A 14,031-nucleotide genomic window follows, 5' to 3' on the forward strand; every position below is an offset into this window, starting at 1 on the left:
TGGATTCTCCTCCTGGTTGGCTTCCCACCCAAACTTGTGCTGGAACCAGAGCATTTCCTTATTTCTGCAGCTGGTGGCTTAGAGGCCTAAGAAATGAATGGCACGGCCAAGCCCAAAACTGCATTGCAAGAGTTTATGAGATCACACAGGATGGAAAAGGAAGAGGTGCTGCCTATGACACCATTGCAACATGCAATATTCAAGGCTCTGCCAGTTCCATTTCGTGAGTTTAAAGTGCCCTGGTTTTTTGTTTTCTTTTCTGGGGCTGTGTCTTCCTCCTCTCCAGTGCTCAGGTGCCTATGTCACCAGATATATAAAGCAAACCTGTCTCCCATCCCCAGAAAAGGCTATACCATCACAGCAAGATTATTTCCGGAGGTGGACTTTGGTCTTTTGAATTTCAGCTGCACCCTGTGCAATGCCAAAATCTGGTTCTGATCTCCTCAGTGGGCAAACTGGTTGCATTGCCCTATACAGTGGTACCTTGTGTTACATACTTAATCTGTTCCGGAGGTCCGTTCGTAACAGGAAACCGCTCGTAACATGAGAAACGCTTTCTCTAATGGTGCCTCCCGCTGCCGCCACGCTGCCAGAATGCAACGTCCACTCGCATCCCGGGGCAAAGGTCACAAGAAGGGGCATCTGCAGTGGTACCTCGTGTTACGTACCATCCCCCGTCTGGCACTCCAATAACCTGGAAGCAGATGCCCCTTTTTGCGACCTTTGCCCTGGGATGCGAGTTGAAGACAGAAGACAGAAGAGAGGTGGGTACAGCTTTGCCATAGATTATGTATTTTGTGGTTTTATATCTTGATTTTATTCTGTGAACCACCCTGAGACCCCAGGGTATAGGGCGGTATATAGATAGTAATAATAATAATAATAATAATAATAATAATAATAATAATGGATCCACAGCTCTCTCTTTCTCCCAACCTACCATGGGAAGATTAACAGGATTTGCATTCAGGTGAGCTAGAGCTAAAGTGAAGGCATAAAATGGAGATTAACTCATGAGGAAAGGTTCACAAATAGCAGGCAATGACAAAATCATCATCATCATCATTCAGAAGAGGCAATGGTCTGCTGCAATATTTTCCGGAGAGGAAAATCACAAGGGTTTTTGAATAACGCTAGTACAGTATCCGGAACAGCCCTTAACATTCCTCCAAACTGCAGATGCAACAATTGTTTATTTTACGTCACTTTCCGAGCCCTTACAGCAATGATGTGGCCTCGCTATGCGTATGATAGTCATGTGCATCGATTAGAACTGTGGCACTTTTATCTCTCAAAACAACAACTCGCTCATTTTCTGTCACTCGCTGATGTCAGTTCTTTTTCCTCTAAGCAATGTCAGTTCTTTTTCCTCTAAGGGGCCGAGCCATATGACGGTGGTTTGGTATTCTTCTAACAAACCTTTCAAAGCAACCACTGTTCAAATGCTCCACTGTCTTTAGATGTAGTGCATGAAGCAGTAGCAAGAGGGAACGAAGAGTCCGTAAACAGCGTTGCAGCTAAAAACTGCACATCTGCTACTTGGTTCTCCAATGACTTTTAATTTTTTTAAACAATGTGTAGGGTTGTATTTTGTGTGCATGTGCACATGTGTACTTGTGTGTGTGGTGTGTACAGCAAGACAGAGAGATCCTTGCTCTGAGGAATTAACAGTCTAAAAATTTAATACAGGAGAGCCAGTAGGCAAGATTACTGCCAGATGACGTGTTTGCCTTATTGTGCGCTTCTACTTACCAGTAGCACAAAACTTCAAAAATCCTGATACTGTTTCTTGGCTCTCCAAGACCATGGCAAATCACATATGTAGAACAGGAAGGGTGGCAGACAGCCATGTGCTTACAGCGTTTCTGACTTTCACATGTGTTAAAGCCAAACACAATTTTATACACAGCAAGCCAGAGTCACAGAATTTATAAAATTGTGCAATGATTTCTGAAGAATGTCTGGCATAAAATTGTATCCAGGAAATCCCTGTAGTTCTTGAATAGCTGAAGTTCACAGTAAATAGCATTCTGTCCCAATAATTAGTTTCTGTAAGAGCACAAAACTGCTTCTAGAGTGGAGTATTTATTTATTTTTTAATTGCCCAGTTCTGTTGTTACACCAAACCATTGTTTAGTGTTACAAGAATGTGTCCCGCCTCCACTGGGCTTAAGCACTCCCCTTCTTCCCCTTTAGTGCTGCTGCAAGGAGGTGATTAGAAGCTTCCACTTGTGGTTTAGAATAACAGCAGTTTAGTGTGTCAACCAAATCCTAAACTGTGGTTAACATTTAACCATGGTTAGCGAAAGCAAGATGACTTTATAAATATACCACCAATCAGTTAAGACTAACAGCAATATGTCTGGGTTTTGAGGCACAACAAAGTTCATTTCACCACAGATAGAAGAGAAAGATTCTGAATTCCTCCCGTCAGACTGGAGAAAGAGGAGTAGTATATGAGTTTGGCAAGAGGCTTGGTTCATCCTTGGAATGCTAAGCATTGATTTAGCCTAGCATCCAAACCAGCCCTGCCTTAACTGTTGTTTTGAAATGAAAGAACAAATAAGTGTTTATAATTTAGCAGCAAGAAACTTGAAAGAAAAGATCATTGTGTTAAGCCCACATAGTGAATCCAATGAATTTGGTCCAGTGTCTTCATGCAATATTGTCAAATGGAAAAATGCATCGGGTCAGAGAGAAAACAAAAATATGATTTGCTATATACACGAAGAGAGTGTTGGAGATAAACTGATGTTAAAGATGACCATATGTTTGCGCTAGAGACCTCCAAATCCTATTATATGCCCAAGTTTGGATTAAGTAAAAACCCATGTGCAGCAAAAAAGGAAAAAAAGAAATCAAACAAATGGTAAGATGTAGGAGTAATCATGTGTATTGTTTGGGTAGATGATTCTCTTCCAAGCCCTGTTGTTTTGCCCGTCTCATAGCTACTAATCTAATTTTCATGCCTTCTGTCTCCTCCATCACTGTGTTTTCAAGCCCGGATGTCTTAGTGTTTCCCCTTTTCACCCACAAGTAGATATATAGCTGACATATTTTGTAAGTGGCTTGACCTAGTTCTAACAGATTACTATTAAGTAAGTGTTAATGATAATAATTAATTGCATATAACAGTCACCAACGATGGGATATTATTGAGTCATCTGATTTAGCACGATTGCAGCTTTTTGACTCTGGATTTTCAATGTCTTCATTTGCAAAACTGCATTTTTAAAACTCAGAATGGAGTCCTAGTTAAGCTGTATCATTACCATAAGATGCTTTCTGAGCCACTGCGTTTTTCAACCTCAAAACAGAAATGAAGTTACTCTCCTTTCACAATCTATAAACCATTTTGAGAGCAATTTTCCTTATTTAATAGGGGTTGCTGTTATGCTTGTGATTCTTTAATTTAAAGTCAAACATATTAGGCTCCCAAATATTAAAAATAATGGCAATTGAGAGAAGGGAAATTGGAAGGCTAGTACAGTGGTACCTCAGGTTACATACGTTTCAGGTTACATACGCTTCAGGTTACACACTCTGATAACCCAGAAATAGTGCTTCAGGTTAAGAACTTTGCTTCAGGATGAGAACAGAAATTGTGCTCTGGCGGCGTGGCAGCAGCAGGAGGCCCCATTAGCTAAAGTGGTGCTTCAGGTGAAGAACAGTTTCAGGTTACCATAAGATGCTTTCTGGGAGACTTCCGGGGAGGCGCCTCCGGCAATGGCTGGATTCCTCTGATCGGGAGGAAATCGGCTCCGTGGAAATCTGGGTCTGGCCGCCACGGCGAAGGCGGAGACCCGTTAAAAATCACAGGTGGGAGAAGCCTGTGAGCATGGGATTCGGCGGGCACCCTTTGCGCCTCCCCCACTCACGGGGAAACCCGGTTTCGGGGATCCGGAGCGACGTGGGGTGAGCGGCGCGGTGCTTCAAATCATCTGCTTCTTCCACGGAGCGAAGCCGCATAGCTGTTGTCAGAGAGCGCTGACTTTTTCCTGTGGACAATTTGACTCTAAAGTAACTACCCGTGAGTAGAGCTTAATTGGGAAAATTGGATTTTTTAAAAAAAAAGTCTAATTTGGCATCGAAACAGGGAAGGTTCAATACAGGAAGTCCGCCTTAACCCTTTTGTAAATAGACTGAAGCAATTGAGGCTGCAAGCTGAAGTCTTGGAAAGCCTTTTGTAAAAGACTAAATTTCCATAAGTAAAGAATATAATCCCCCCCTTGGAGGCAGGAGAAGAGGGGGGAGGGAAGTTGTCAACTGAGTTTGCCTGCGGAAGAGACTAAGAGAGGTAAAACACCGCCGCTCAGACCCTGGGAACGGGCTGCTAGAAGGTCCGACGTTTTGGTGAGACGTTTATTGACAGTGCTTGGATCGTGTTGACAGCTAGCATAAGAGAAGATACATTGTTTCTACTGTTTCCAGCAGTGAAAGTAACTGAAAATTGAAATTAGTTTTGGGTCGTTTGAACTGTGCTTTAAGAGGATATTACTTATCAATACAAATAGAAACTGTTTCCCTCTAGTGGAAGTTCTTGAAACTGGCGGCTACATAAGATCTGGGCTGGGAAATTTCCAGTTGTAAGATAAAAACCGTGAGACTGTGAGTTGACCTTGAATCTATTGAGTGTTATGGCAGATGTGAAAGACGGAATGTCGCCAGAAGAGGCCTTAGTGATTGTACTAGTGAAAATAAATGATTCGCTGGAACAGCTTCACAAGAAAATGGATGTGATAAATATGAAAGTGGATGCTGCAAATATTAAAAATGATTTAATGGTTGAAAGTCTAAATAACATGGGACAAAAGGTGAATATCAATACAGAAACCGCCCAGAAATTGATACAGGAATCTATCCTGATACGGCAAACTGCGGATGAAGTTAAGGAGAAAACCCTCGCTGCTGAAGTTAAAGTAATTCAACTGGAGAGAGAGAGAGTCCCATCCATACAAGGACGATTTGATGAATACGAGCTGACACTTGATATGACTGAACTTAAAGAGAAACAGATGAAATTGAGGATCAGAGCCCTACCCGAGGAAAAGGAAACCTGGATAGAGTTTCAGGAGGAGATAGGACTAACATTGGTTGAGAAAGAGAGGTATTGGGGGGTTAGTATGAACGCCAAAAATGTGAATTTATTCAAGGGCAACTGTGAAGGACGTTGGCTTGAAGAGAAGGGGGATTTGGAAATAGGGTTAAATTGGAAGTTGCTATTGTTGGGCCGAGTTGCTGTGGTGGGGACGAGGGTTGCGGTGAGGTCGGGGATGTTGCTTTTGTTTCAAACATTGCAAGTTTTGGATGGGAGGGATTGTTTCAGGAGGTGGCAGAGGGATGTCTCTAGATCTGTATGGCAGGGCAGGAAGCCTCGAGTAAAATTTAAGATATTAACGGATGCTAAAGAAGGAGGTGGACTTGCCCTGCCAGACCCCTAAATTTTGTTGTGAATCATCTGCTTTTTGCTGGCTGAGAGAATCAGCAGAATCCGAGACCAGGGAGAAGAGCTGGTGGAAGAAGACTGGAAGTTTAAAGACTATTTATAGAAATATTGCAAAATTAATGAAAGTTAGAACAAAGTGGGAATGAAGTTATATGGCTTTAGCAGAAATGTTATAAGGAATTAAGTATAAATAGATTAATTGAGCATTAAAGGGAATAAAATAAGGTTAGAATGTGTTAAGATAATTATAGGATAGAAAACAGAGGAAGATGGAAAGGAATTGCTGAAATAATTAATTGATGTGGAATACAAAAAGGGAGGTGTGAGGAAGTCGTGGAAATAAGCGAATGAAAGATATGACATTGAAATTGTTTAAAATGCTCTTTGTTTTGTTTTATTTGTCTTGCATTATATTGTGTTGTTTTTTGTTTGTTGTTTCTTTTTGCTTCTTTGCTTTGTTTAACTCTTTTTCTTTTTTTTGTAACTTTTAAACTCTTAATAAATATTATTTAAAAAAAATAAAAATAAGATGCTTTCTGAGCCACTGCGTTTTTCAACCTCAAAACAGAAAGGAAGTTACTCTCCTTTCACAATCTATAAACCATTTTGAAAGCAATTTTCCTTATTTAATAGGGGTTGCCGTTATGCTTGTGATTCTTTAATTTAAAGTCAAACACATTAGGCTCCCAAATATTAAAAATGATGGCAATTGAGAGAAGGGAAATTGGAAGGCTAGTACAGTGGTACCTCAGGTTACATACGCTTCAGGTTACATACGCTTCAGGTTACACACTCTGATAACCCAGAAATAGTGCTTCAGGTTAAGAACTTTGCTTCAGGATGAGAACAGAAATTGTGCTCTGGCGGCGCGGCAGCAGCAGGAGGCCCCATTAGCTAAAGTGGTGCTTCAGGTGAAGAACAGTTTCAGGTTAAGAACGGACCTCTGGAACGAATAAAGTACTTAACCCAAGGTACCACTATACAGGCATTCCCAATGTGGAACATCTGTAAGGGATGGAGAAATATGGTACATGACTGTTCACTTCTAGCAAATGCAAGCTGGTATATAGGACTCCTGGCACATCTAAAAGTAGTGCAGAAGAAGGAATTCAAGGCAAACTACTCCTGCTGAAATTTCCTCTTCTACACAGCCAATATTCACCAATCTGATGCTATCCAGATGTTGGACCACAACTCCCATCTTCCCTGACCGTTGGCTAAGCATGCTAGAGCTAATGGAAATTGGGGTCCAAAACACTGTTTGTGTGCACGCCGAAATGGGGGAGACTGTACCCAACTATTAAAAGGTGTGCGAGCCCTGTCCCCATTTTTACTAGGTCCCCATAGCTTATATTCGTCAGGGAATGAATCGGAAGCCTCCACTCTTAAGACTGACTCTCTTGAATCTGAGGTCCAAGTCAACCTCCAAACAGGATCTGAAACAGAAAAGGATGGAAGTCTGGAAAAGGCACCAATCACATGGATGCAGAATCCCCCAAGAAACTTTGAGCGGAGAGACCACAAGGGTGGAAAAGGTCATAGAGGAGATTGACTGGAAATTCATTACTTATCATTGCCAACTGTCACTGACGCCTAACTCACATAACAACTTTGTTGTTCCTTTAGACATCTCCTAGTTTTGCATTATGCTGTCCGGCTTACATGGGCCTGCAGTCAACTTTCAGGAGCGGATTGGTGATGTGGAAAACCTACATGCCAGTGAGTGAGGGGTTTTCCTCCTTGTTCTAATACCTAAAGTACTTCTGGTACCGGGCCTATCCATTCTAGTTCCTTTATAGTAAGAATGATCAACTACACTGCTCCCTGTATCAGGAATGCAGAGGCCAGTCATGGGGTGCTGGTGAATGAACTTACTTCAAAACCAGATGGTTTTGAGGTGGCTTGCATATAATCCATCTCCATAGCTGGTTTGTTGCAGTAGCACATGTGTGCAATTAAATATGGCTTTTCAATCCTTCACACATTTTTCAGTTGATCAACCATACTATTGAGCCTTTCCCTACTCTCTTTCACATTGCAGATCTCCAGTATAGGTTGCCAGTAAGCTCAAATAGACCATAAAAAAGCAGGTTGATTAAGCACAGGGCAACGATGGAACTAGCAAAGTATATCACAGCACGGCTATGAATGAATGTATATTATTTACACTTTTATTTAAACTCTTTTAACAATACAACTTTTCAAACATCCACATATTTATACATACAGCTGCTTTGCATATATATATATATATATTTATATAAAAATATTTTTCAAGAACCTAAAGGAGTTGAGGAGACATTATTGCTACAAACCTGAAAATATCAAGCTGCTGCAAAACTAATTTTTCAAAAAAAATTATAAAAATATAACTTTTCAGAACATTTAAAGGAATAAAGTCTTCCATCTAAGTGCCAATGAAGTACCGCGGTGTGGAAAATTATTATGCCTTCCGACAGCTATAGGAGCCAAAAAGGTGTTGGAAATATCCTTAGAAGTTGGGGTCAGGTGCAGGATAGAAGCCAAGGCTTCCCTATTCTCAGAACAGGAAGATGACCTGCATGTGCAATGGGAACACCTGGTGCATTTTGGGAGAGTTTCCCTTCACAGAAGAGAATGGGAAACCCCTGCATATGTGGATTTTGGACTGAGCCCTTCTTCCCCCAAACTTCGGAAAGGTGCAACAGCGTAAATAACTCCAGTGCAAGTGTCTACTGTGAAGACTGGCTAGCAAACATCTGTAAATAGAGCCCCAAGTGACATGGAGGAAAATGTAGCTATAGATCAGATCATACAGTAAAAGTGAGTGGTATTCAGTGTAATTTGAGGAATCCAGCAGTGTATTTTATTTTTTAAATTATCTTGCATTTGGGTAAATAGCAACTTCCAACAAAACAATGTAAACTCAACAAAAGGAGTGCTGAAATAACAGGGTGCTGAAATGCTGTTGCGCTATAAATAAATAGCTATTTCAAAATTGGTCTATTAACCACATGCCTTCTTCTAGATTTTCGCTCCTTTGGGGAAAACTGGATCTTTTAGAAAAAAACAAAGGGTCTAGAATGTTTAAGCATCTTTTTATGGTCTAGGACAATAAGGATGCGTTCTGGAACAACAGTAGCAATATCGATATGCCATTCCTAAATCTACCTGCTATACTCTGCTTGGCTCTAACATGAAAATCCACAAACCTCAAGCAAGTTATTTATCAAGTGTTGCCATCCCTGCAGTACATAATGTTACAGAGGGATAAGCCCTTCCCCAGGACGTGGTTATGTGGGCCTCTACAGAAAGCTTTCACGGTTGTGTGGAAAAATGCAACCGGGAGATACTTGGGGAAGAATAAGGGAAAGAAAAGGACTTTTACAAACAATAATCACGTTGATGGTAATAAAAGCTGTGAAAAACGAGCAGCTTTCTTCAGAAGGTACCTAGTTCATACCATTAACACCTTGCCTAGTCTCTGATCAGACTACAAGAGCTTTACAGAGAACATAAAACTGTATGTTGTGAAATGCAAATAAGACACATTTCTTCACCAGACTGAGAAGCAGTAGTCAATGGGGACACAATTATTTTGATAACTTGGAAATAGCCACCCAGCAGAGAATTTTCTTCTTTCTGGCATATGCCGTGGAAGAAATGGGATGCAGAGACCTTCCAAAGTAGATGAAGCTATGAAAAATAATTAAAACCAACCACGGGACAGCCACTCACAGGTTACAAAATATAGGTACATGTACATGAATGTGAACATATGCATTCAAAAATGAAGCATGAACATAATCTTCTCTCTGCGCCCCACCCACCCATGCCCCAACATATCTTCTACCTAGAATGCAGAAGCACCAAGAGGGTGACAAACCAGGTGAGAACTGCCACTCAGATGTTGCTAGACTCTTTTCTGCCATTGGCTATGATCATAGGAACTGGAAATCTGGAGGGCCACAGGTTCCCCACCCTTGTCCTAAGAGGCGGCCCAACATCTCAGATGCTCAAGCTGAGGTGCTACAATATTCAGGGTCTTTCCATTCCCTTCTGGTCAAGTGGTCTATTTTGCTCCAGGATTTGGAATGTTATACGTTTGCTTTTTGCTTGCATTTCTAACATTTCTGGGGTTGGGAAAGTAATGGAAATCGATTCAGATATCTGCATTTATTAATTTCCAAACATAAACACCTATTTTCTAGAATCAGAGCTCTCGACGTCTGGCATTATATATAATATATACAGATAGATACATCCAGTGGCGAAGGAAGCAGAACCGGCACCCGGGGCGGCGCAAACCGCCTGGTGGGGCATGTGCACACCGTCCTACAGCACATGCGCGTGCCGTATGTACGGTGGTGGGATTCTCTGCATGCACCTGCAGCGGCAGCGCAGGGATCCCACCGATGGCGCCGCATGGTTTGTTAGGAGGAAGGCACTCGGAGAGCAACATGTCTGTATCCACCCCCAGCAAGCGCGCACACGCAGAATTCAAGTGCATTGAAATGCAAGGGCGCATTCGCCTCTCCTCTACGCCGCACCCCCCCCCCCGAGGGAAAGAAAGGGGCAAGACTTTGTACCTATTTTTAAAAAATCTGCAAAAGCAAATGGATCCTCGTTCTCCTAGTCCTCCAAGCAATGCCAGTGCAGAAGGAGCTGCTGGCTACGTGAAGGAGTCTCTCTCTTTCCTGTTTCAAGTCTGCAACTCCTCAGGGATGGAGGAGGAGGAGCCTCTTTTTTTGCTGCCATTTTCTCCTGGCCCTGAACTCCCCACACCACCAGCTGCACATGGGAATGACACAATCCAGCCCAGAGCAAAATAAGATTTTTTTTTTTTTAAATGCAAACAATTCAGGAAGGACGGAGGAGAATCAGGCTAAAAGCACGGGTTGTTTTTGGTTTGCTTTGGGGGTTTTTTGGTCGGCTACGTTTGCCCCACGTACCATCCACTTTGACAAAACACCCACCCACCCCCAACATCAAAATGCAAGCAAAAGGAAGTTAAAACAGCAACAAGGTGCCTCCTCTGCTGAGACCATTTCTACACAAAGAGAATACAATTGGAAATGGATCCAAACGGGGGCAAAAAAGGGGGAGGAGAAAAAGCAGAACAAACATTTCATTTTCTTCCGTTTAAATTCAAGCAAGACTTGAAATAAGCAGAGACTTCCTCCCCCCAAAAAGAGGGGTCCCCAGCACCCAAGGGCTGAAAGCAATGGGAAAATAAGAAACGCTCTCGCAAAAAGTTTCTCATGTCTCTTTCACTGAGTGACAGATGCCTAGACAGATTTCTCTTTGTTCCTAAAGAAACAGGAACTCACCCTCTCCCCCCAATAGCACGCGTTACCCCGGCTTTCCTCCAAACAAATCCATCCCTTCCCACCAAAAGCTGTCATTTTACAAGCACTTGAAATCAGGTTTTATTTCTGTGGTGGGTTTTTTAAAGAAACCTAAGTTTACAGAGTCCAAAATCGCTAGGGTTTTTTTGTGGGGGGGAAGCAGATGTGGGGAGGAGTTTGCAAAAGAGAAAATAGGGAAAGTTGCCATTTTGGGATCAAGAGGGAACAGAAGCATGTAAAAGTAAAAGAAAGCAGGTTTGGGAGGAGAAACCTTCGAAAACTTTTTTTTAAAAAAGGTTAGTGTGTGTGTGTCCTTTAAAGAAAGCCAGACCGGGGGGAGGGGGGAAGCAGCAGAAGCACCTCCATTCAGAGAGAAAAGGCAGGAAAGAAGTTGGATCTCTCTCGCAATGTTGCACTGAATGTTACCAGAGAAAAGATCCTTTTCCCAACTCCCTTGCCTCTTGCTTGCTTTTCCATAGCCTGGAAAACACTTCTTGTTCTGCCCTCCTCTCGCTTCTTTCCTTCTTTCCTCGTGGTGCTTTCCCCCCCTCTTCTCTCCCACCCACTCCCCGCTAGAATTTTTAATTTTATTTTGGGGGGGCAAAGTTGAAGAGTTTTTGCAGACACTGATCGGATACTCTCCATGCACACACACAAACCACCCGGTTCTCCACGAGGGCGCTCCATTCTCTGTACAAAAACTCTTTCCTCCTCCTCCTCTTCCACTGCCCCTGCTCCTGCCTGCGGCGTTTTCCCTTTGAGAAAACAGTGACGGTTTTGCAAAAGGAAAAACCAACCCCCTGATCCTTCTTACAAGTGCTTCCAGCCTTCAGACGCCCCACATGCTTTTGAAAAAAAGAAAATGGAAGAAAAGTAAGAACTCCCAAAGTTTTGCCGAGCAAAAAGAAAGAGAGGGGTGTGTGTGAGGGAGACAGGGAGAAGACGAGCTGCTCGCTGACAGTGAAGGGTGCAGCCGTGAGGGAGGCAAGGCGCTCTACTCTTCGCTTCTGCCCTGACAGCAAGAATTGGCACTGCGCCTTTAAGAGGGAGGCGGCAATGTCGCCAGCCCCACCTCCTACCCAGCGCAAGAAGGAAAAGCCCAATAGGTGGGAGGGGGAGAGAAATGTGACCTAGGCTTGTAGCGCGCAAGAGAGACCAAGAGGCGCTGCTGCGTGGAGGATCTTTTGCCCGCGGCTGCAGGCGCGATGGCACCCCCGCAGGGTGCCCTCTTGTCACCCCTTCAGAGATGGCACCCGGGGCGCTCCGCTCCCCCCGCCCCCCTCTTCCTACGCCACTGGATGCATCTCTAATCCATACCAAAGATTTTAAACAGGTTGTTTTCCCACTCCCAAATCTGGTTCTACACTACAAACGCATTTAACATAGCAACTATACACAGATTCTAGCAAACAGTGTAACAACATTGTTAACCGTGATGGGTAACCTACTTTTGTTTTTAACAGCATGTGATTTTCAAAAAGAGAGGTGTGTGGGGGGGAACAGAGCAAGAATATCATTGCAATGTTCCTACTACCCTCAGCGTAGTAGTGAATACGCTGCGAACAACCAGTAGTCATTTCGAAAACAACAACAGTGGTTTCTTCATCAAGGCTGGACGAGTCTCCTCTCAAGCAACTTCATGTGTGAGCAAGGGCTGAGTCGATGAAGCGCTGCTGCCAACCGAATTTATTCTCACCGAGTGATCTGGAGCATTTCCTTGAGTGTAAACACCACTTGTAACGTTTGAGTAAATCTGGAGAAAGATACAAGAACGCGATCAGTACTGAACGACTGCAATGACAACAAACTACCTGCCCCATGGATCGCGATTACAAAAACTTGTGTCACGACCAATTGTTTGTTATTGGATTTTGCTCCCATTCACAATTGTAGAGATACAGTGGTACCTCGGGTTAAGTACTTAATTTGTTCTGGAGGTCCGTACTTAACCTGAAACTGTTCTTAACCTGAAGCACCACTTTAGCTAATGGGGCCTCCTGCTGCGCCGCCGGAGCATGATTTCTGTTCTCATCCTGAAGCAAAGTTCTTCACCTGAAGCACTATTTCTGGGTTAGCAGAGTCTGTAACCTGAAGCATATGTAACCTGAAGTGTATGTAACCCGAGGTACCACTGTATCCCTTAACTTACTTTATTATTTTATTTATTTGCACCTTTGCAGGGACTTCCAAGCATCTTGCCTGGATTTCAATTATCGCTTCACTCCATCTGTGAAAGTGTCAGGGGTTTCTACATGGCACATCTCCCCATCCAGACAAGCATTGCTGGGGGTTGGACTAGATGACCCTCGGGACCCCTTTCAACTGTACAATTCTATGAATCTAAGCTAGAGGCATTTTTGTAATTAAAGGACACCTTCCAGCCACACACGAAAACTGGATCAGAACCAGGGGTGCATTTTGTCCATAGACCTGAGGTTCCCCACCCCGATACAAACCAAAAATAGCTTTCAAATTTGTTCCGTTTTTTAAAAAAACAGTAAGCTTTGGATTTAGTAAAAAAAGCACAGTGAACATCATTAGATGGCAACATTCGTAGGCTTCTCACTTCAGTCTAGATTATTTGATCTCTTTTGATCCATAAGGAACTCCAGTGTGACTTACATAAAGTTTAAAAGTGCCTTCGAAGTGCTTCCATGCCATCTAACTGCTCTGGAGTCACCACTCCACAAACCCCAATTCTCATTAAGAAACTGTGGCTGTTCCCTTCCAATTTTATCCCACTTGCTGTCCCTGATTTTTTGGTCTGTTGTCTGGCTGTGTACTTCCCCTCTACTCTGGAATTTCTGCAAGTAGCCAATATGACAACACAAGGCTTCTAATTTTGAGTCAAAATCTGCTAAGTGCCATTCCTGCATCAAGATATACAAAAACAGGAACGGTATTTGGTGACAACTTCTTTTCATTTCTACTCTTTCAAGCAACTGAGAAAGGCATTTAATGCAGAGGAAATTGGGGGCAGGGAGACCCATTTACGGCGCGTAACCCATCTCCATCGAGAAGGCAGATTGGAAGGCTCAGTGCTTACATGGTTTGTGGTATCTGAAATCTGCTGCTCAATCAATTGTACAATTTGCTTAAAAGTCGGCCTCTTCACGGGGTCAGCATCCCAGCAGCTCTTCATTATCTCATACCTGCAAATGCGGTCAGAAATTTATCAACTGAGATTTCAGCCAGTCGGTGAAATGTTAAGTAACATGTAGAGCAACGATGAGCAATACAGCATCAAAATGCATACTA

The 14,031-nt window shown here is 42.9% G+C and overlaps 1 protein-coding gene across 2 annotated transcripts in view; it reads right to left on the bottom strand.

Annotated features, from left to right (window-relative positions):
- Positions 1 to 7,595: 7,595 nt before the first annotated feature.
- KIT (KIT proto-oncogene, receptor tyrosine kinase) overlaps positions 7,596 to 14,031 on the bottom strand; it is a 79,827-nt gene continuing 73,391 nt past the window's right edge. For both annotated transcript variants that reach the window (XM_081020478.1, XM_081020479.1), the window contains 2 exons: positions 13,820 to 13,925; positions 7,596 to 12,526 (listed from right to left, as the gene is read on the bottom strand). In XM_081020478.1, the coding sequence (XP_080876604.1) occupies positions 12,401 to 12,526; positions 13,820 to 13,925 (232 nt within the window). In that variant the 3' untranslated portion in view covers positions 7,596 to 12,400. The remainder of the gene's footprint in view (positions 12,527 to 13,819; positions 13,926 to 14,031) is intronic.

Source organism: Podarcis pityusensis (assembly GCF_964106645.2).
Source record: "Podarcis pityusensis genome assembly, chromosome: 9".
Classification (NCBI taxonomy): Eukaryota; Metazoa; Chordata; class Lepidosauria; order Squamata; family Lacertidae; genus Podarcis; species Podarcis pityusensis.